This window comes from Narcine bancroftii, chromosome 3 (genome assembly GCF_036971445.1).
Source record: "Narcine bancroftii isolate sNarBan1 chromosome 3, sNarBan1.hap1, whole genome shotgun sequence".
Taxonomy (NCBI): domain Eukaryota; kingdom Metazoa; phylum Chordata; class Chondrichthyes; order Torpediniformes; family Narcinidae; genus Narcine; species Narcine bancroftii.
Genome location: NC_091471.1, coordinates 353,096,161 through 353,119,223, shown reverse-complemented (window position 1 = coordinate 353,119,223; position 23,063 = coordinate 353,096,161). Strand labels below are relative to the sequence as shown.

Below are 23,063 nucleotides of genomic sequence, written 5' to 3'. Positions count from 1 at the left end.
TTTCCCCCGTCTCTATTCACAGCCAAAATCAATTCTTAATTTATCTCTTATCATATCCTATTAACATGTTTTGTTGGTCTGGACTCCTCCCCCTCCAATTCTTCAGTCTTTATTTAGATGCCTTCCTGTTTTTTGCTTATGCCTTGAAGAAGGTCTCAGGCCTGAAACATCGGTAACATAACTTTGCCTCCTATGGACCCTGCGAGACCGGCTGAGTTCCTCCAGTATTTCTGTGGGATTTTACTACTCTCTCAGCATCTGCAGACTTTTGTGTTTCATAAAGTTGCACGACACTGTCTCCCTGTTATGGATCTTCTGGCCAAGGGATACACATTAACAGGAGAAGTTTGGGGCAACAACCTCTGGTTACAATTGAGGGACGGGAGCATGACATGTTATCCCCAAAACAACCCTGGCTTGCCCTTTGTCCTCGCTCATTCATGCCCACCTCTGCAACTTGAGACCAATCTATTTTCTCTCTTTTCCTGTACTGCTTGATGGGGCTTTAATCTGAACCATTAACTCTTGTTTTTCTCTCCTCCATCTGCTACTTTCTTCCTATTTTCCTTGGTTCTGATGAATGACGAAACACCAACTCCGTTTCTCCACAGAAGCATTCCTGTTTTGTTTTGTTCTGTCGTAGATAATTTATTGAGAACACATTACATAACATGACAATGGTCACGCATGGATCGAGAACCAGTGAGTCCAATATCTACAGGAATTGTGGACAGATTGGGAGCCACAACACAGTGCAATCAAGAGTTTAAAAAAAAGTATTTCAGCGACAGCAAACATGCTACATTTGTGAACTCAATACTTTTCTAATTCTGAAAGCCTAAATATATCATGAAGAGAAACAGCTCAGAAATTACAATCCTTTTGCACTGAACCCACACCGATCCGAGTCACTCTGAGTGTGGGGAGCAGAACGAGCCAGGTCAGTCTCAGTGTGGGAGGGGGTTGAGCTGTGACACTCTGTGGATGGGTCTGTGCAGTCTCAGTGTGGGAGGGGGTTGAGCTGTGTCACTCTGTGGATGGATCTTTGCAGAGGCACTTTGTGCCACTGCTCTCACTCTTGTCCAAGGCTCCTGTCCTCTGTGTTCGTGAAGAATCGAGGCTTTTCTGGCGGGGGGCGTTGGTGTTTTAGGCACATTTCGGCTCAACAGAAACACGAAGTGTGCTGATCCTGGAATCTCTGAGGAAACAATGAGTTGCCGGAAGGACTCAGCAGGTCAAGCAGCATCTGTGGAGAGAAATGGTCATTGGTAGGAAGTACAGCTGAATGCTGCTTGATGTTATACTGTGTTGGTGCCAGGCTTATGTCCTATGGACGCTGCATAACCTGTCGAATTTTTTAAATTTAAAAAAAAGTTATTTACAACACAGTAGAAACTGATTCCAGCCATTTACACCCAAATTAACCCACAACACCTGTATGTGCTTTGAAGGGTGGGAGGAAACCAGAGGACCAGGACATGGGGAGAACATACAAACTCCTCACAGACAGCACTGGATTTGAACCCCGGACTCTGGCGCTGTGATAATTGCTATGCCTCCAGCATTTTCGCGTTTTCACTACATTGCCTACTGACTTCTCCATTGTTAGTAAAAGTATAATAGCTTCCCTGTTTCCTCTACACTACCTGCTCCTCCACTTACCTTCATATTATCTGTAAACTTGGCCACAAACCCATTCATCCCATAATCCAAATCATTAATGTACAACAGAAAAAGAAGTGGCCCCAACACCGACCCCTGTGGAACACCACCAGCAACTGATAGCCAACCAGAATATGATCCCTGTATTCCAACACTCTGCTTCCTGCCAATAAGCCAATGCTCTACCCACACCAGTATGTTTCCTATTATATTATGGGTTCTTATCTTTGTTAAGTAGCCTCATGTGCAAATCTCATGCATATTACATTTTTATATATTATTACATTTAAAGGAACTGTCAACCTAGAACCATCCACCCTGGGAAATAGATTGTGAGCATTCACTTTGTCCAGGCCCCTCTGTAAGGTCACCATTCAGCCTCCTGCACTCCAGGGATCGAAGACCCAGTCTATCCAGCCTCTCCCTGTAATTCGTTCTCCAGTGCCGATAACATCCTAGTGAATCTCTTCTGCACCCCTTCCAGAACTGTACGCTAGACCAAGCCTGGAGTCACCGACGACTTGTCCGGCTGCATAGCGATGCTCTGACTGCTGCGCTCAGTGACTTGTTCCATCCTTGTGAATGGGACCAGACAGGTTGCTCTGTGACTTCTGCGTCTTGTAGCCTGGTGCCAGGACTTACTGTGTGTCAGTAATTCCATCCAACCAGTGGGAAGTCAAACTCCGGAAGTCTGAGATGATTTCATCCAAGAGTCCTCTGTGGGGGTTGGAAGGGAAGAGTTCATCAGGGCACAGCTGAAGTCCTGCACTGTTGGCTCAGTGGGTCTCTGCCTCTCCGTGGGACCCCTCCCCATGCCTCACCTCCCAGGACTTCTCCCCATGACCCCTCCCTAGGATGCCCTATGAAACTTTCCCAAGACTCTTCCCTTGGGAATCCTTCCCCGTGATTCACATCCACTAGGACCCCTCCCCCTGTGACATCCCCCACAGCCCCTCTCTGACTCACAGCTTCTCCCTTTGACTCACCTTTCTCAATGTCCCCTCTCCATCTGTGCCCCCTCCACTGAGACCCATTGCTCCCATAGACTCCTAGTCACAACTGCTCAGACCCTTTGGACAATGGAGAAGGGGAATGGACTGATGTGGAGGGAAGAGAGTGGAGAGAGGTGGAGAGGAGAAGGAAGTGGAGGAGGGAAAAGAGAGATGGAGAGGAGGGTCGGGAAAGGTGGAGAGAATAGGGGAGGGAGAGGTGGAGAGAAGGAGTGAAAGGAGAGGTACAGAGAAGAGGGGAGGGAGAGGGAGAGAGGAGTGAAAGGAGGGGATAGGAGGGGAAGGAGCATACAGAGGGTGGGTGGTTGGGGCAGGAGGGAGATGAGTCCAGAATCTCTCTCCTCCAGGACTGTCGATCTGACTCCTCCCAGAACACAGCAGACACATTTATTTAAAGTTATTGAATTAAAGGCACGGAGCCCTGGGTGAACCTGAACTCATTATTACCTTCAGATGGGAGGTTGGCTTCATGACCCACAGACAACCCCCTTTCACTGGATGATGTCACATTGCTCACAACATCAGATTCATCTGAAATTAGAGGCACGACCAGACATAAGACAGCAATTCTACCAACTCCTAGCAAGTATCCAGTCCCGGATCGGTGACACAGATGAAGTGCTGTGAGAGCATGGTTATGGAACAAATCAATTCAGACCCACTCCAGTTCACCTGTCGTCACAACAGGTCAACAGCAGACACCATCTCGTTGACCCACCATGCTGTGTTGGATTATCTAAACCACCGGAACGCCTACGTCAGGATGTTTTTTCATTGGCTACAACTCGGCGTTCAACACGATCAGGCCAACGAGATTCATGACCAAGCAAAGGAGCTAGAACTCTGAATGTCCCTCTGCAACTGGACCCTCGACTTTCTCACCAGCAGATCCCAATCAGTGCAGGTCAGCAACATCACCTCCTCCTCACTGACCATCAGCACAGGGGCACCCCAAGGCTGCTTGCTTAGTCCTCTGCTCTATTCCTTGTAGTCACGTCAGCGCAGCTTCAACCCCACCTACAAATTCGCTGTCGACACTGCCATTGCTGAGTGAATAAGTGGAAATGCTGAGTCAGTATACAGGATGGAGATCGAGAATCTGGCTGGGTGATGCCAGAGGAACAATCTTGCTCTCCATGTCACCAAGAGCTGTTTGCTGATTTCAGGAAGGAGAGGTCGAGGGAAAATTCACCTGTCTGCATTGATGGGACAGATTCCTGGGAGTCCATATTACAGAAGACCCTCTCCTGGAGCCAGCGTGAGGAAGGTGCACCATCACTTCTACTTTCTAGTGAGTCTGGGGAGATTTGACATGCTGACAGATACTCTTTCAAACTTCTACAGATGCATTGTGGAAAGTACTCTGACTGCATCACAATCTGGTTTGGCAATTTGACTGCCCAAGAATGCAGAAGGCTCCGACCTCCCATTCATTGCAGACATCCATGTGAGGTGCTCCCTCAAGAAGATAGCCAATATCATAAAGAGACACCCATCTCCCTGGTCACAACTTCTTCTCACTGCTACCTTCGGGCAGGAGGTACAGAAGCTTAAAGCTCAACAACACTAGGTTCAAGAACACGTTCTTTCCAAAAGCTATCAGGCTCTTGAACCTCCCCTTGTTACCTTAATCATAGACTGTCTGCACTGTTGAAAGCCACGTTGGGATTATTTTAAATATTTATAATCTATTTTTTGTATTTATTGTCTCTTTTAATTCAATGAATTTACTATAGTCTCTTTCCAAATGCCTGTTCTGCTTCAACCAGCTTGTGCACATTGTACAATATGTATGACAATAAACTCATTATCAACCACATCCTTGCCAAGTATAAAACAAACTGACCTACAAAGTCTGGTGACCCGGACAAGGTCTGGTGGTAAGCCACAGTGGACGAGATGTGACCTACATCTGAGGAGCAGTCCTCACTCTGCGTGTCTGTGGAGCTGAGCGAACCAATGGAGTTTTCTCGCTTGGGTTTATCCTGAGAAACCGAGGCTGCCCTTTGGATCAGATGGGGAATGTCATGCCTGGGAAGGGAACGGATGATGTCAGAGCTGGAGGGGCCAGACAGAGAGTCCCCATTAAACTTCCCCACTGCCATAAGCCTCCAGAATCCCTCTCCTCATTCAAATAATCTCATGGACACATACACGTGCACACAAAAATGTGCTGTATATACTCATGTAATCATTGACCCCATGTAAAAGTCGACCTCTTCCCCTCAGTTTTTTTGACTCGAGGCCACCCGCCCATCCGAGCTCCCAATGCCCTGATTGCAGAACCTTGCTCTGGCTGCCCGCCCATTCGAGCTCCCAATGTCCCAATCGCAGACCCTTGCTCTGGCTGCCCACCCATCCGAGCCCCCAATGTCCCTGCCGCCCATCCATCCGAACTCCAAACGCCCCTTCTTCCCGGCCATCTGAGCTCCCAACACCCTGATCGAGGAACCTTGCCCTGATCACCATCAGAGCTCCTGATGCCTTGACTGCCTGCTCATCCAAGCTCCTGATGCCCCAACCACAGATCCTCACCCCAGCTTCCCTCCCACCAGAGATCCCAACACCCTGGCCACAGATTCTCTCCTAAGCCCCGGCTGCTGGCCTATCCAAAACATCCTGAATGCAGACTTACCACCTGGTCCAGGCCAGCTAGCTCATGATGCTTTGAACGACACAGATACTTACCACAGTCAAATTTATGACCCACGTAAAAGTCGAACCTCCAAATTTGCCCCAAAAAATTGGCCAAAAAAAAGACAACAATTACATGTGTATACAGTTTGTGAACATGTGTGCCCATCTCTTCCCTCCTTTCTTAAATTGACATCAAGCCACACAAAGAGGTATTGAACAGATTGCCAGAGGCTTGATCAAATAGAGGTAGAAGGGTCGAGAGTTAGTGAGGCTTGAGGAGGGCACTTCAGGACACATTAGGGCAGAGGGAGAGCTGCCTGCAATGAACAAGGTGCTCAAGAAGCCATGAGAGTAGGTGGTGAGATCTGGGATGGCGAAATAACTAGAGATCACGTGGTAGGGAGAAGACCCGGAGAATACAGGGAGAAGAGAGAACACAGGGAGAGTGGAAAACAAAGAGAGAATTTTGAATTTGAGGTTTTGAAAAGTGGGTCTGAGAAGACAGAGGTGATGTGGGATTTGCTCTGTGTGCTTGTGGAGGGTGCATTGGGGTGAAGTGGTTCAGGAGTGAAGGGAAGGTACCCTCGGACAAAGTGGGGAGGGGGTCAACACTCACAATTAATGTCCTAACATCCTCCAGTGGGGGAAGAAGCTTTTTTGAGCCAGTGGATCAAGGAACAGAACCAGAGGAAACATGAGCAACAAAGTCGTTCACAGGAAACCTCTGTCACCAGAAATACCCTGCCCAGGAGTGTGGTGAAATCAGATACCAGAAGACGGATAGCATAGAGGCTGAATGATTAGCGCCAGCAGTCCGGGTATGAATCAGCTGCTGTCTACCAGGAGTTTGTACGTTCTCCCCATGATCACCTAGGTTTTTCCCAGGGTGCTCTGGTTTCCTCCCATGTTCCAAAGATGTATGGGGTTAGTAGATTAATTGGGTGTATTTGGGCGGCGTGGGATCGTAAGACCAATTACCGTGCTGTATGCCTGTTAAAATGACAATTAACAGTGAATGTTTTTATTACTCTGCCCAGTGGTGTGGACAAGACCAGTGTCCACCTCTGACCATGGCAGGCTCCCGGTAAATGCAAGCCCACACTGCTGGGGGTGGGAGGTGTGTCGGGGATTTGGAACCTGTGACAATGAAGGATGGGGGCCAGTGATGTGGCCTGATGGAATGGCCTGGTCCTGCCTGTATTTTTTTTCGCATCAGTGAAGTTCAAGGTACAATAAGAGAAAGTTGGAGAGAAAGGTCCTGTCAGCTTTACTGTGGAATGACCCTGAATCTTGCCATGGAACGAAGCTTCACCATGTACATGCTGAGTTCTTCTTGCCAGGTCCTGGAAGCTGCATGGCTTTCCACAGAAACTCCATCCACACTGCACGCAGGTCTGAGCTCTCTGCGGCCTGATGCACAACATAGGGAGACAGGAAGAAGAAATGGATACAGCGGGCTTGTACCTCTTGCCTTGTGGCCCAGGAGCTGGGAGCAAAGGCAGAGCAGTCACCTTCCTCCATACCACCATAAAAGATAGACTTACCTCAGCACCCAATTCAACCATCAACTCCCACACCCACTGGCCGAGACTTTTACCTATCTTCTCTCCCCCCTCCCCTAACTATCCCCAGTATATGAAAGAGGGCGGTGCTCGAGAACATAAGGAATGAATGTAATTGTCAAATTTTTGGGCCCAATTTTTCGAGTCAAATTTAGGGGGAAGGAAGTGACTTCTACATGGATACTACTTTTGACCAAGGTAAGTACCTACGTCCTTCAAAGTGTCGGGAGCTCGGATGGCTGGGACCAGGTGGTAAAGCTGCATTCAGGGTATTAGGAGCTCAGATAGGCAGGCAGTCAGGGCCAAAAAAAGATGGAGGGATCAATTTTTACAAGTATCAACTATATATGGTATGTAAGAATTTGCACCAAGATAAGGATGAATGACTGAGCCATAGAAGACTACAGTATCAATGCAGGTGAATGGGGTTAGTAGGTGCTGGTGGGCTGAGGGGCCGGTTTCTGACTCCCAGAGCAGGAGGACTTTCAGCCCCTTGTGTCTGCTCTCCATTCAATAAGATCATGGCCAATCTTTGAGCTTCCTGCACTAATGCCCTATCTTTCCATTCCCTTACAAACTGTTGGATAAATTCTGTCACTGAGCCTCTGCCACCCTCCTGGGAGAGAATGTCAGCAGCACATTGGTATAACAGGGCTAGCAAACTGGGTTCAAATCCACCACGGTCTGTAAGGAATTTGTATGTTCTCAGACCAGCCGAGTCCCTTCAACTTGTCATTATTTTCTCAAAATTCTGGCATCTGCACGATTTGTGTTTCTCTGGTGTCACCTGGTATTCTTGGTTTTATTGGGAAGGACATAGAGTATAAAAGTCAGAAGTCATGATGCAGCTGAGCACCACCTTCTCAGGGGCATGAAGGGAAGTTGGTCCCATCAGCAATGTCCAGATCTTGTAAGGAATGGAAAGGCTCTTCCAGGGCTGCAGAGCCATCCACTTTGTCGTGAAATGTTTCGGCTGTTCCTCTGCCTGTCTTGCTGTGAGTGCTTTTACTTCAAGTTTACTATCATCTGACTGTACATATATACAACCCTGAGAAGCAGTGTTTCTCCAGACTACAGCATGCGTGTGCACACATACCCACTCACATCAAATATATACATAAAGTTATAATATGAACTAAATATGTATCAATATCAATAGCAAATAAAAAAGATTTTGCTTCCTGGATGTATTTTATGGATCTGGGCTGCTGAGCACAAAAATCATCTTAAAAATTTCCTATCATGTACCATTTTTTAAAAAGTTATAACCTATTTGTCATGTTTTAAGTCTACTAGTATATTGCCAACAAAACAAGGTGTTTTGGTCAGTCCAAGCATGCCTGGGCATGTACTCAGTGCAGGTGCTATGCAAATGCTGTCGGAGGCCCGGGCACACTTAGGAGAGATGCAGACAGGCTAAAAAAGCTCACATGTACAGATGCTGTGCATTACATTGATATTAATTGAACACATGTTGATGCACATGTTCTTCAGGCAATAGCATAGTGATAGCATTTATTATCTTCAGGAAGATTCAATACAGCCTCATCAATGTTGCCACATTTGCGATACATTGTTACATTTGTGGCGAGTATACACTTAAGGATCAAAGACGTAGCATGACTGCACTTATTAAGAAAGCCTATGAGCTTTACTTCGGTTGTAAAATCAGTGACCAGGACAAACCCTGGGCTCCTCACATTCGTTGTGCAACACGGGCAGTCAACCAGAGAGCTTGTGTCAGCATCATTATGCAATTAAACGTTAAATTTAATAAAAGTTCATTTAATGTTTCTCCAACTTCATATGTGATACAGCAAATTAGAAATGATCTTTGTGTTCAGCTTGAAGTTGTCTATCTTAATCCCCAAATTTTTTTTCAGGAAGCAAGCCTTTTGAAACAAAATAGTTGTCTAGTGTATTTTAGAATAATTTACTCATTTAATTTATAAGAGACCCGAGGTTACAGGATACAGTTCATCAATCTCACTCCTTGCGGGAGGAAGCCATTTTGCAGCCTGGCAGTCCTGATTTTGATGCTCCTGTACCTCCTACGTAATTCTTGCCACAAGAACCCATCCTCATCTAATCTCCACAGCAACCACTCTGACCATGAGCCTTACCAGCAATTTCCTCTTGCCGTTCTTCATGACGATTTCAAATGGGTACTCATGGGTCATGTCTTTGAGCTCTCTCACCGACTGAACCTGTCGTTGGGTAAATTCCATGGCTTAGAAAATGTGAGCTGGTTAGAATGAGGTACATCTCCTGAAGTTAGGAACCTGACCATGATATATTACCAACGTTTCGGTCCTGAGCCCCTCTTCATTGTACCTGACGGTTATTATCTGATGAGAATCTAGGAAGGTAAAATGGGATTAATACTGGATGGTTGGCACAGACATGGTGGCCCAATTATTACTTAGATTCCCTGTAACCTTAATTACTGCAGATGGAGTTGGTTCTCTTCAATGGATCAGCATCACTCCATCCCTGCACTAAAGAAGATTCCTGGCTGGATTTACTCAAGAACTGCCCCAGTGCAGTGGAGGCGACCTCAGTAAATATATTTAAGACAAGGTTGGATAGATTTATTACAAAAAAGGGGAGTTAAGGGGCATGGAGAAAAGGCAGGTTGGTGGAGATGAGCCAATCAATAGACAATAGACAATAGACAATAGGAGCTGGAGTAGGCCCTTTGGCCCATCGAGCCAACACCGCCATTTTACAGATCATGGCTGATCACTACCCCTTCCAGCCTTATCCCCATAACCCTTAACTCCTTTGTCCACTAGAGTCTTATCTAACTCTCTTTTGAACACAATCAGCGAATCTGCCTCTACCATCCTCTGTGGCAGAGCATTCCACAGATTCACACTTCTCTGGGTAAAAAAATGTTTTCTCATCTCCGTCCTAAAGGGCCTACCCTGTATTCTTAAACTATGCCCTCTAGTCCTCGTCTCTCCCATCATTGGGAACAAGTAATCAGGCTCGATGGGCTGGATGACCTTACTCCTGCTCTTATTTCTTAAGTTCTTACTCAACTGGTAGATTTTTATAGACAAGTCATTGTTTGGAGGGAGGAGAAAGTGGAGGGAGAAATGCAGCCATTGTCATAGTTAAAATCGAAAGGTTGAAGAGACAGAAACCATTTCACTGCAGGGAGTTTAACCTCAAAGGTTAACCTGAGGTCAAAGCAGGTTGTTCAGATGGAGTAGTAGAAATATGATAGAAAGAGTTTGTGAAAAAAGTTAAGAAGATATTGACCCAAAACAAAGACAGATCTTGAGTCATGTAGTATGGAAGAGGCCCTTCGGCCCAACTCGTACAATGTTGACCAAATTGTGATTCTGAGCCAGTTCCATCTGCCTGCATTTGGCTCGTATCCTTCTAAACCCTTCCTATCCACATACCTGTATCATCCATGCTGGAGAAACACAGCAGGTCACACAGCATCCACGAGATGTGTGGTGCACTGTTAACCAGAATCAGACACACACAAGGTAAAGACTGTACAACAGACTTTAATCCACAAAGACTTCCACAGAGCCAAGCTGGCTGTGGCTGCAGCAACTCTGAGTGAGGCCTCGGGAGGCCGGCGCAGGCTTATATCCCGGAGGGTGATTGACACCCAACTAGGTGGGGCCTTGATCCATTCAGGCCAACTGATTGACAGCTGGCCAGGTGTTGTCCTGTCCTGTCCTCTTACACTCCTGCAGGTACAGAGGTTGCCTCCTGCAGTAGGCCGGTGGTGTACCACCACAGGATGTAAAGGGAAAACAATGCTTCGGGCTTGGGCTCTTCATCGGGTAAATTTAAATTTAAATTAAAAATAAATTTAGACATACATCAGGGTAACAGGCCCTTTTGGCCCAAGAGCCCGTACCGCCCAATTTCACCCAATTAATTTACAACACAGTATGTTTTGAACAGTGGGAGGAAACCGACGCAGACATGAGGAGAACGTACAAACTCCTTACCCACAGCGCTGGTTTCGAACCCCAGTCCCAGTTGCTGGCGCTGTAAACTTTATCAAGTGGATAGAACTAAACTTAAATGGCCACGACTTTATTCAATTGCTTAATGACTTGGGGTATTGAATGGTTTGGTTCTGTTGCACAACGCAAGGTTTAAACAATAAACAAAATACAATATTCAGGGAACAAAAAAAAGAGACTTCGATATTTTGTCAACCTGTTTGACTTGGGACTTTCCATTGTACCTGTTGTGTGAGTCACTCAGTGACTGGTCTTTGTTGATGACATCACTGGCAGAACTGTGTGAAATTGCCTCAAGGAGATTTACTTTCCAATTTCTCACGCCTTATGCCAGTGTAGAGATTCCTTTCCCACAACAGAAGAGCAAATAAAACTGGATCCTCCTGTTCTCAACCCAGTCCATTTGGGACCTCTGAATGCCCCAGTGCATTAAGAACCGTTGAAGTGTCGTCACTGTTCCCAGCAGTGGCACAGGTACAGCACGGTCCACAAGGAACTAATGCAGTCTCTGAAAATAACTTTACCATCATGTTTTTGGTCTAAAGCAGCCATTCGCAATGGTGCCTGTTACACGGTTCCTCACCTGAATTCTGGGTCACCTGATCTCACCTGCACCAATCCTCACGCCTCACCTAAAAATTCCTTTACCATAAGGTCTCTAATCATCTCTGGTTCATTACACACCATCCAATCCAGAACAGCGGATCCCCTGGTGAGCTCATCAACAAGCTGCCCCAAAAAGCCATCCCGTAGGTAGTCCACAAACTCTTTCCCCTGAGATCCTGTACTGACTTGACTTTCCCAATCTACTCTCATGTTAAAATCCCCATATTTATCGTAACATGCCACAGAACATTTATGGGGTGGGGGGGGGGGGGGGGGGGGGCGGTGTCCACAGACCAAAATCACCAAATATGTTTTTGTTTTTTATGTAGTTGGTAGGAGACAAATACGGAGGAAGGGTGGCAAGATTAGTGTAGTAGTTAGCACAACGCTGTTACCCTGCTAGCGATCGGGACGGGGGTTCGAATCCCACACTGTCTGTAAGGAGTTTGGACATTCACCCCATGTCTGCATGGGTTTTCCCTGGGGGCTCCAGTTTCCTCCAGCCGTTCTGGGGGTTGTAGGTCAATTGGGTGTATTTGGGTGGCACGTGCTCATGGGTTGAAAGGGCCTGTTACCATGCTGTATGTCTAAATTTAAATTTAAATCAACTCAACTTGATTGCTTCACAGGGAAGGGGGCCCATAAACATTGAGCAGAGTCCTGAAAGGGCTATTGCCAAAAAAAGGTTGAGAATGGCTGATCTAAAGAACAATTTCATCCAGAAAGTGATTGGATCTAGAACATACTGACAGAGGCAGGTCCTCTCAGAAATGTAAAAAGCATCTTGATGATCACTTAAATCGCCATGACGTAGAGGATAATGGGCCAAGTGTTGGAAATGGGATTTGTACAGATAGGCCCTTGGTCAGCATGGACAAGGTGGGTAGAAAGGCCACTGTGCTGCAGTTGGCAGAGCTGCGGCCTCACAACTCCAATGACCCAGTTTGGATCTGGACTTCAGCTGCTGATTCTTCCCATGATGGCACAGGATTCCCTCCGGGCACTCCGGCTTCCTCCCAAAGATGCACAGGTGGGCGGATATGTGCTTGCTGGGAATCCTGTGTGGGTGATCGGGAGAGTCCGGTGGAGTTGACGGACTGGAGGAAATGGATGCAGGACGGTCAGCATGTACGTCTGTGCTGTGCACCTTATTACGGTAAATCAGGAAGTTTGACCTGTGCATTTAGAATCTTTGGTTCATGTAGTGTTAGAATTAATTCCACAGAGGTAAAATAATGGCACTGTCCATAAAACAGAGCTCAGTTCACTCACGTAGAATTGGACTGAATAGAGGAATAAAGGATGCTTTGCACCTAATAAAGTGTGTTCAAGTTCAACCCCAGTCATGCCTTGTTACTGATGTTGAGCACGTGTGCTGGGGTGGCACAGTTAGCGTAATGGTTACAGCGCCAGCGATCGGGATTGGGGCTCGAATCCCGTGCTGTCTGTAAGGAGTTTGTACATTCTCCCTGTGTCTGTGTGGGTTTATCTCAGGGGCTTTGGTTTCCTTACACCCTTTAAAACATTCCAGCGTATATTGGGTATATTGGGCGGCACAGTCTTGTGGGCCGAAAGGGCCTGTTACCGTGTTGTATGTCTAAATTAAAAAAAAATAATTAAAGTACAAAACAAAGTTCTCCTTTATCTATTGATGTAGCTGGAATTGGGAGCATGTAAAAGTCAACCCCCTAAATTTTACCCTATTACGCGAGTATATACTATTCAGCTATTACACGAGTATATACAGAATGTGTACTTTTTGATTATTGAAATTAGTAGTTTAGAAACTACATACATGAATTAATATTATTACATACATGCATTTCTTAATATTTATATAAAATTTCATAACAAGATGTGCATGTAAGAGTAAAAACGTGTTCCATGTCTTGCAGTTCTCAAACACTTGAGGTTTATGGTATGTGGCTCTTACGTTAAGCACGTTTGGCCACCCTCGGCCTAGTTGGTAGATGGGTGGTTGAAGAGTTGCCGGGAAGTTCTACAAGGAGTAAATGGGGAACCGGAATGCTCAGAGAGCCACTATAGGCTCAGTGGGTCAAAGGATGTAAGTAAACATGAATGGATGCAAACTAACCAGGATGAACAGCAATTCTAAAACATGCTATATTCAACATTTAAAACCCAGCTCACCATGTAAATGTAGTATTGACCTCGGAGATGGCACTGGAAAGAGAAAATGACAGTGATGTTATTCAAGACGTTTAATCAATAATAACACAACAGTAAAAGATGTGAGGTAAACTTTTTCAAGCAGTTTACTTACTGCCTCACATTGCTTATTAGTGAAGAAAAATAAGGTGGTGTTTTGGAGTCGGAACCAGTACTTTGTCCAAGCAAATTTCTGCAGATAGAGAGAGTTCACAATCCTCACACCTTTAGAAAACTGACATTTAAATAGCCCTTATAATTCACTCAAACTAATAAGCAGACGAGAAAAAAACATTTGATGAAACTCACCATTTTATCTTTTCGCTTTTTCAAATATCCTTCAAAGATGAGGTCTTTGACGTTGTCTTCAGAAGCCATGGTGGTGATGGAAGCCTACAGAAAGCTACCCTCTGGAGACCCTGGCTGGAGTATCTGCTCTCCTCAAACACAATGCGTATTCTCACAAAGGATCAGGTTTATGTGGGAGAGCACCACCCACTTTAAAACAAGACAACCCAGCTTAGCTTGGTAAAGCACTTCCTTATTCTCGGTGCCAGAGGTCTAATTTCATTTAACTCTTTCGGGTGCAAAGCAAAAGTGCACTTCTTTTATAGACGTACATTTCGTTTTCCAGTGTAGAACAGTTGCAGCACCCGCCTTAGCCTGCGGTTCAATCCCAAAGTTTCGGCTTAGAGAAGGCAGAAAATAAAAAAGTACAAAGGTGGATCAACAGTGTGTAGCCGCCACTGCCTCACAGGTCCGGTGATCAGGGTTCAATCCTTACTTCAGCCACTGACTGTAGGGCACTTTCCTGTTCTCCCAGCAACTGTGTGGGCTTCCCACCCATTTGCTCCAGTTTCCTCCCACATCCCAAAGTCACGTTGGTTGGAGGGTCATTTAATCTGAGTGAATAGATGGGTGATGGGTGGAGAATGTAGGGGAATACAATTGGGTGGCATGGACTCAAGGGGCTGAGGCTGTGTTGATTAGTTCTATAACTCTGAAGGGATTGATTTTGCTTCTTTCTCGTACTGTAAGGGGTGCTGGGAAAACTAATGGTGACTCTTTGTCTGCCTTATGCAGGCAGAAGTTAAAGTACTGTAGATCATTGATGAAGGGCTTGGAATATTGGTCCTGTATCTTTATCTTTGCTATATAAAGTACACATGGAAGGTTAAAAAAGACAATCATAATTTTGAGAATTTGTAATCCAGTCTACATCCCAGGGCAGGAATAACAAACACCAGAGAGTTTATGTACAAAGAGAAGGGGGGAAAGTTTACGGGAGACATCAGGGGTAGAGTTGAGTGCCTGGAATGCCTTGCTGGGGGTGGGGGTGGTGGTGGAGTTTGAAACATTAGGGGCATTTAAGAGACTCTTAAACAGGCATATGGATGAAAGAATAATTGAGGGTTACGGGGTAGGGTTTAGTTTTTTTTTGGTAGGAATAGAGGCCTAAAGGGCCTGTACTGTACTGTTCAATGTAATATTCATTGAGGGGCAGTATCACTTCACCACACTAATCATAAATTACTCATCAAATAAAAATGTCCAGCACCACTAAAGGACCGTCAGCACTAGTATATGCCAACGCTTTTTCTTGCACAATGGTAACTGTGATTTTTAAAAAAAATTAATGTACACTATTGTATTTATTTTTTTAACCAAGTATTTGTTCAACTGCAGCTATATAAATGTTGGTGCCTGTGTTGTTGCACAATGTAGATGACGATAAACTCATCATCGTGCAGGTTTCACATTTATTGTCAGAGTACGTACATGACCTCACTTACAACCCTGGATTCTTTTTCCAGGAGAGGCAGAATTACACTTATTGATAAAAAAAATGGACTCAACCTACATATGTAAACAAATAAAGAACTGTAAACAACCTGACTGCAATACCGAGAGAGAGAAAAAAATCAATAAGGTGCAAAAGAGTCCTTAAATGAGTCTCTGATTGAATTTGTTGTTGAGGAGTCTGATGGTGGAGGGGGAGCAGCTGTTCCTCAACCTGATGGTACGAGTCTTGTGGCTACCTGATGGTAGCAGCGAAAACAGAGCGTGTGGATCCTCGATGATTGCTGCTGCTCTCCGATGGCAGCATCCCCTGTAGAGGTTTTCGATGGTGGGGAGGGTTTTGCCTGTGATGTCCTGGGTTGCATCCATTACCTTTTGCAGGGCTTTCCGCTCAGGCGTATTGGAGTCCCCATTCGAGACTGCAATGCACATTTTCCAGCACACATCTGTCAAAATTTGCAGGATTTCCGACATCATACCAAACCTCCACCTTTACAACAAAGGTGCTGGAGGAGCTCTGCAGGTCATAAAGGATCCAGAGAGCAGTGGGCAGTCGATGTCTCAGGCCTGAGCCCTGATCACCAATGCCTGTCCTCCAGAACTTCTATGTATTATTCAGCCCTGAGGGCCTCATGTTTAATCATCACCATCAGGTTTGGGAACCTGATGAGCGATGACACCAAACAGCTAGAGTTCCACGATCAGAGTTTCCAAAGTGTGGTCCTGGCTCAGTTCACACAGATCCTCAAACTTTTACCCTCTCCCACATCACAACTAACCCCTCCCCACCAATCACCCCCTTGGCACTTTCCCCTGTTCCTGCAGGAAGTGTACCACTTGCACCCACACCTCCTCCCTCACCAACATTCGAGGCCCAGACAGTCCTTCTGAGTGAAGCAACACTTCACTTGTGAATGTGCGGGGGTCATCTACTGCATCTGGCACTCCCATTGTGGCCTCCTCTATATTGGAGAGAGTAGGCGATTGTTTGCTGAGCACCTTTTCTCTGTGCGCAGCAATGGCGGGGGTCTTCCAGTGGTCACCCATTTCAATTTGATGGCCCACTCCTGCACTGACCTGTCTGTCCATGGGCATTCTCCAATCGGATGGCATTAACATTGACTTCTCCAGTTTCTGATAGACTAACCCTTCCTCTCCATCCCTGTCTCCTTTCCTCCACCATCTCTTCTCAGCTTTTTTCTCTATCCCCTCACCCATATCCACCTATGAACTCTTGCTGAGTTTCTCCAAAATTTTTGTGTAAACTCCCCCCACATTCAACGACTCTAGAGTAATTGACCATGGCCAACTGACTTGCACATGGGAGGAAACCAGAAGACCTGGAGGAAACCCACAGGGTCATATATGTAGAATGTGCAAGCTCCACACAGACAGAGCCTCAGGTTTGAATCTCTGCAACTGGATTCTTAATTTCCTTATCAGAAAACCATAGAAGGTACAAATCAGAAGCCATGTCTCCTCCTCACTGACATCAACACAGGCACACCTCAAGGATGTGTGCTTAGCCCACTGCTCTACTCAGACCCATGACCCACTGCTCTACTCACTATACACCCATGACCGTGTGGCTTGGCACAATTCAAACGCTGTCTACAAATTTGCTGATAACACTACGGTCATCGGCGTGATCAGACAGCAGCGAGGTAGCGTGAGATAGATCAACTAGTTGAGTTGTGTCACAACACCACCTTGCACTCAACATTAGCAAAATTAAGGAACTGATTATGGACTTCAAGAGAGGGAAATCAGAACACAAAGTAATCCTCATCGAGGGGTCAGCAGTAGAAAGGGTGAAGAACTTCAAATTCCTGGGTGTCAACATCTCTGAAGATCTATCCTGGGGCTTCCAGGACAATGCAACCATGTAACTAAAGCTGGGTCATTCCGCTTGTCTGTGTACTGGGTGATTCGTTTTTTTTCTTTTGTATGAATTTTATTTATTGTTTATAAAGTATATTTTTGAAAAAAAGCTCATTATAGATATTTGTAAAATAATCCATAATTTATTTTTCAAGAGAATAAGTGTTACTGGGAAAAGAATTTGAAGGATCATCTTTGAGTGGAAACCAGAGAATATCAAGAGAAGTGTTGGCCATATTTTATTGGGTCAAATGGCATTTTATCAACTGCAGACTTGCACAAAAGCCAAATCCTGAACTTCCACATTCAAAGTGCGTAAGTTTTGATGTCAAGGGTATGAATAGAGCTTCATGCACGGGAGGAATTAAAGCCTAGATAAGAAGTCAGAGTCAAGAGGGCATCCAGTGTGTCAATGGACAAGCATTTACTGAATCCAGTTGGAGATCTACAACACACAGCTTTTCCATTCAAAAGGTTTGGCAGCGAGAAGTCATAGTGTAGCTGCAGTAATTTACCACAATTTAAAGAATACACTAATTTTCCAGTGCAAATTGGAGTCGTCTCTCTTTATTCCTCTCACAGCACTAAATTCTTCATCCCACCAAACACCACCCAGCCAAACCGCCTCTGACCTTTTCATTGGGCTCTCCGCTAAAGGGGTGACCTTGACACTCTCACTCTCCTCCTCCTGCGTCCAGAATCCATCACCCGTATGCTTATTGACCCGTGCATGGGCACCATTACTCCTGTGCGCTGCTTCGGATATGTAATCAGAAGCTACTGGCACCACTCCCGTCATAGGTAAGTACATGACCGCAACAGCAGTGAGGAATGGGAAAACCTATAACATTCATACACCAGCTTTTTGTGCTTTAGAACAGCCAATCTCAATCATTCTTTTGGCTGTGGCTCTCTTAGATTTAGTTGGTTTCTTCTGTATTTAAAAAAAAATAGAGTCAGTAGGAGAGAAGCATTTTATGATTTCAGTCTGTGGCAACTCTTAAATGTGCTGTGGCCCCATTGAGAATGGCAGGGGATAACTGGATACAGAGGCTATACATTACACCTCAAAAGTTAAATAAATGGGACCCAACAGTATCTGATAGATGTTTTCGATGTTAAAAAGAAATGGGAACAACAATTCATGCAATCTGGACATGTGAGAAAGTAGAAAAATTTTGGGAAGATCTCAATCAGATATTAAATAAAATAACAGAAAACAATATACCAAAGAATCCAGAGATCTTTCTCCTAAGTAACATAAAAAACAAAGAATTTGGAATTGATTTGGAGGATGCACAAAAAAGATTTGTTAAGATAGCTCTAGCCGTAGCAAAAAAAAATGTATTATGTCAACCTGGAAATTGGAAGATAATTTGAAAATACAACAATGGTATATAGAAATGAATAAATGTATTCCATTAGAAAAAATAACATATAGTTTAAGAAATAATATTGAAATATTCGAACAAATATGGGAGCCTTACATTAAACACAATAGCGAAAACCTACCGGGGACAATCACTACCTAAGTTAACGGAAGGAAAAGGACATGAAAAGAATGGACTCAGTGGAATTTCTGATGTATTTTTATTGAATGACAACATTGTCTGACTGGTTTAATGTATCCTAGATTTATACCTTAAATGGACGGGAGGTGGGAGGGGAGGAGGGAGGGGGAGAAAATGACATTGTATATGTGTGAAAAGGAAAAAATGTGTATCATGGTAAATGTGATTTATGGTGTGAAAAATAAAAAATTATAAAAAAAAGAGAATGGCAGGGGTGGAAGGAGCTTAGAGCGAATGTCTGATAATCATTTAAAGAAACACAATGACAGTCAATTGTGGGAAGACAATAGGAATGGGAACAATGGCATAGGTCTACTCAGCAGCTAGGTCAAGAGGGCAGGCATCTGTGAGCTGGGTCATTTGGCTTGTTTGAGACAATAACGAGGCAACAGTCAGCTGTTGCTTTCTACCCTGATTTGAGTGGATGGTTTGAATCGTAAACAGCATCAAAAGTGGTTCATCTGACCAGAGTATGGTTGATTTCTCTGCCATTTATCAAGGGCGAAAGAACTCATTTGCTGATTGCAGCCCTATGACTTAACTATTTTTTCTAGTTGGAGGCCAAAGCACCTCTTCTTTATTCAGAGCAAAGAATAAACTGCTGGAAGAACTAGGTGGGCCAAGCAGCATCTGTGGAGGCAAAGGGACATTTAGCATTTCAGCTCGAGACCCTGCATAGACGTTCAAGATCAGGTAAGAGGTCCCTCCTGCTTGATTCAGTCGCCGCCATGTTAATGTTTCCTAGCTGCCGTAGATTTGCATGTGTACAACACAATTGCACTGAACTTGGTATTGGGTGACAATCATTTGCAAGAACTTTTAGAGCACAGGGTGACAGAGAGCCTCAAATCCTTTGTATTCCAGAGGATTTGTTTAATTTTCCATGTAACACAGCTGAATAGTTGAGCACTGCATGTGTAAACAAGAGATTCTTTGTGTTTAATCCATTAGTAATAGCTCACGGTCCCATAACTTAATTTACCTGCGTGATTTTAAACAAAGTTGAAACGACTAAGATGTGACTATTAATTGAAAATGAAAGAAAACTTCAGCGAGAAGGAGAAAGAACTGGAGAGACCAAGAAAGTAAGTCAGGATGAGGGAAGGAAGCTAATAAATGTTACAGGCTTTTTAATCGCACGTTTCAAAAGCGTTAGTTGCTTCCCTCTTTTGGATCTAATAGATTGCTTGGGACTATGTGATGTTACAGACTAAAAACATATTCATATGAATCTGGAATGGAATAAACATGAACTCTGGCAATATCTACATCAAGCTGCTTTTTTTTTTATTGATTGTAGCTCAGGTTTCAACATCCCCTCAGTACTGGTCTGCAAGCTTCAAAACCCGAGTTACGCACTTCCCTCTGTAACTGGATCCTTGACTTCCTTCTCGGAAGACCACTGTCAATGCAGATTGGTGATAACATCTTCTCACTGACAATCAACACGGGTGCACCTCAAGGATGCATGCTTACGTTAGCCCACTGCTCTACTCTCTTTACACCCTTGATTATGTGACTAGGCACAATTCAAAGGCCATCTACAAATTTGCCAATGACACCAGGGTCATTGGCAGAATCAAATCCAACAACGAGGAAGGAGTGAGATAGATCAGCTCATTGAGCGGTGTCACAACAACAACCTTGTACTCAAAGTTAACAAAACCAAGGAGATACTTGTGGACTTCAGGAGGAAACGACCCAGTCCTCATCGAGGAGTCAGCAGTGGAGAGGGTCAAGAACTTCAAATTCATGGATGTCAATGTCTCTGAAGATTTGTCCTGGAGCCTCCAAGTTGATGCAATCACAAAGGCGGCTCATCAACGGCTATAAGGAGTTTGAAGAGATTTGGTAAAAACACTTGCAAATATCTACTGGATACCATGGAGTATTCTGACTTGTTGCATCACTATCTGGTATGAAGGGGCCAATGCACAAGACAGGAACAGGTTAGAGGGTTGCAAACTCGGCCAGTGCTATCATGTTTTTACTCCATTAAAGACATCTTTAAGAGGCGGTGCTTCAAGAAAGCAGCCTCTATCATCATGGACCCTCACCAGCAGGCTACCCCTTTTTCTCACTGCTACCATCAGGAAGGAGGTACGGGAACCTGAAGCCAAACACTCCACATTACAAAAACAGCTACTTCCCCTCCGCCATCAGATTTCTGAATGGACAATGAACCTATGGGCACAATCTCACTTTTTCTCTTTATTGCACTAGTTATTTTTCTAACTCATATTTACAGCATTGTAATTGATGGTAAATTTGCACCTTTTTCTGAGCAACTCAACACATTTCAGGACATTTGGGTGAGAGGAGAAAGCGGATTTCCAAGTCATCAAACCTTGTGCTATACGGTCATGAGAATATTAATATTTATTTCCCACAAAAAAAATAATGATGACTGTACGATGTAGCACGTAGATATTTATTGAAATTGTTTGAAAAAAGTCAGGAATGAAAAACAATGTGGTGCAACAGTTATTGGTTTAATCTACAGGAAGAACAGAACAGAAATGTTGCCCAGAGGTTTGTAGAAGAGATGCAGTGAATCATGCAAGTGTACCACACACGAACAAAGCAATAACCACACTGCCTTTGCATTGCAACACAGGAGGAACCCCTCCTTTGCTCACTTGAGTGTTCTTATCATGGGATCTGCAAGACCAGGGTTCTTCCAAGTGCAAGACACTTATTTCAGCCGCCTCAAAGAAAGAATAGTCTGAGGGCTGGTGGGGGAGGGGAGTGCTGGGAGGAGACAAATTCTGCCAAACCTGTTCCCTCTGCTGCAATTCACTGAGAATATCAAAGTCAGCTTTACTCAGAGGGGGGAAAAAAAAATCAATGAGCGCCATTCTGTGTAAGTTGATATCCTGAGAAATAAATCTCTTGCCGACTATTCTCCACAGACGGGTTTCCTTGAAATTAAAATATTAATTAAATAATAAATAAAACTCCCTCAAATGTTTTAACCATCCGACAAGTCTGACTGGAGGATAAAGTTCTAAGTATCCACATGAAACAATCACTCAGTAACATTCAACTCGTAGTACTAGACTTGGAGCAGGCTAACTGTAGCAGGTGTCCTAGTGAAACGATGCCAGTTGTGGGTTGCATAGTTATTTACATTATTTACAGAACTGTATCCCTTTTGGTACCTGACATTGGAAGATTTGTATCAGGTACCTTTGAGCTATTATTCCTGTTATTAAACAGAAAACAGAATGAAATGGTAGAAGGATCATTACAGGTCAGATATCACGGCTGTTGCTATTCCCTTGACCTTTCAGTAGTTAGGTTCTTTTGCACCCCCATCTTTAAAGATATGCTTGCATCTTTAAAATAAAAACACTCAGAATATTGATTGCCGCTTCTGGAAATGGTGCATAAAAATGAAGTGGCGATGAATGATGCAGCCTGCTCAGATCACCGTTGTTTCAAGAGTGCTTTGTACACAGCAAATCCCAGGACAGCAAACACTGTGGCCCCAAGGCTTGCTCGAAGCCAGAAAGTCGATGTCTTCAGGTCGGCCTGCGTTGTATGCCTGGAAGGAAGAAGAGAGTTGAAATCCTGCAGCCCAAACTTAAATATCTCTCCATTTTTCTAAAAATCATGCTCCACGTCATGTTTCTCTTTAAAAGAAACACACGTCGTCCTAACTTTCCTCTCGCAGACAGACCATTATTACATGAAACACGGATTTGACGTTACAGCAGACATGCTCGTTGCTCCAGACACCGCAGTGTGCACTGACAAAGACAGACTGTGAACTGCAATAAAACTAAACGTTCCTGCAGTGATGTGATAGTGGTTACTGAGCATGCTCCATTAAACACTGAGCCAATCTCCTCAGTACGACAGCTTAGCAGCTTGGTTAAAGCAACAGCTCTATTACTGATTTAGCAGGTTTGTGTTAGTGATAGCTTTTTTTAAAATCGATCTACTGAAAAATTGTGCAATTCTGCAAAATCTTTTATAATCTTTCCATGTAACTTTTACACATCTATTCCACTCGATATGTCAGTAAGGGCTAAGCTTAGAATATATTAGCGATACAATTATTACATTCGGAGTTGCATAAAAATGTAATTGAGCAACATTTGAAAAGCATTAATGTTTTACAGTTGCCGAAAGAGCTGCTGATTAGTGCCAGCTTTCTATATT

The 23,063-nt window shown here is 44.4% G+C and overlaps 2 protein-coding genes across 13 annotated transcripts in view; both read right to left on the bottom strand.

The window, feature by feature from the left end:
• Nucleotides 1–622: 622 nt before the first annotated feature.
• Nucleotides 623–14,162, bottom strand: LOC138759431 (uncharacterized). 4 transcript variants are annotated; one of them, XM_069929821.1, is made up of 9 exons: nt 13,954–14,157; nt 13,760–13,837; nt 13,627–13,659; nt 8,995–9,078; nt 6,622–6,719; nt 4,519–4,703; nt 3,120–3,203; nt 2,305–2,379; nt 623–1,246 (listed from the first exon to the last, which is right to left on the bottom strand). In XM_069929821.1, exons 1-8 carry the CDS (start codon nt 14,020–14,022, stop codon nt 2,339–2,341), a joined length of 672 nt encoding a protein of 223 aa, XP_069785922.1. In that variant the 5' UTR covers nt 14,023–14,157; the 3' UTR covers nt 623–1,246; nt 2,305–2,338. The 4 variants fall into 4 exon arrangements, with proteins under 4 accessions (XP_069785922.1, XP_069785924.1, XP_069785923.1 ...); XM_069929823.1 differs by lacking the exon at nt 13,760–13,837 and having other exon boundaries at nt 13,954–14,162; XM_069929822.1 differs by lacking the exon at nt 2,305–2,379.
• Nucleotides 14,163–21,313: 7,151 nt separating this feature from the next.
• The window catches only part of rhot1a (ras homolog family member T1a), a 66,314-nt gene continuing 64,564 nt past the window's right edge, over nt 21,314–23,063 (bottom strand). For all 9 annotated transcript variants that reach the window (XM_069929812.1, XM_069929813.1, XM_069929810.1 and 6 more), the window contains one exon: nt 21,314–22,443. In XM_069929812.1, coding sequence (XP_069785913.1) covers nt 22,326–22,443 — 118 coding nt within the window. In that variant the 3' untranslated portion in view covers nt 21,314–22,325. The remainder of the gene's footprint in view (nt 22,444–23,063) is intronic.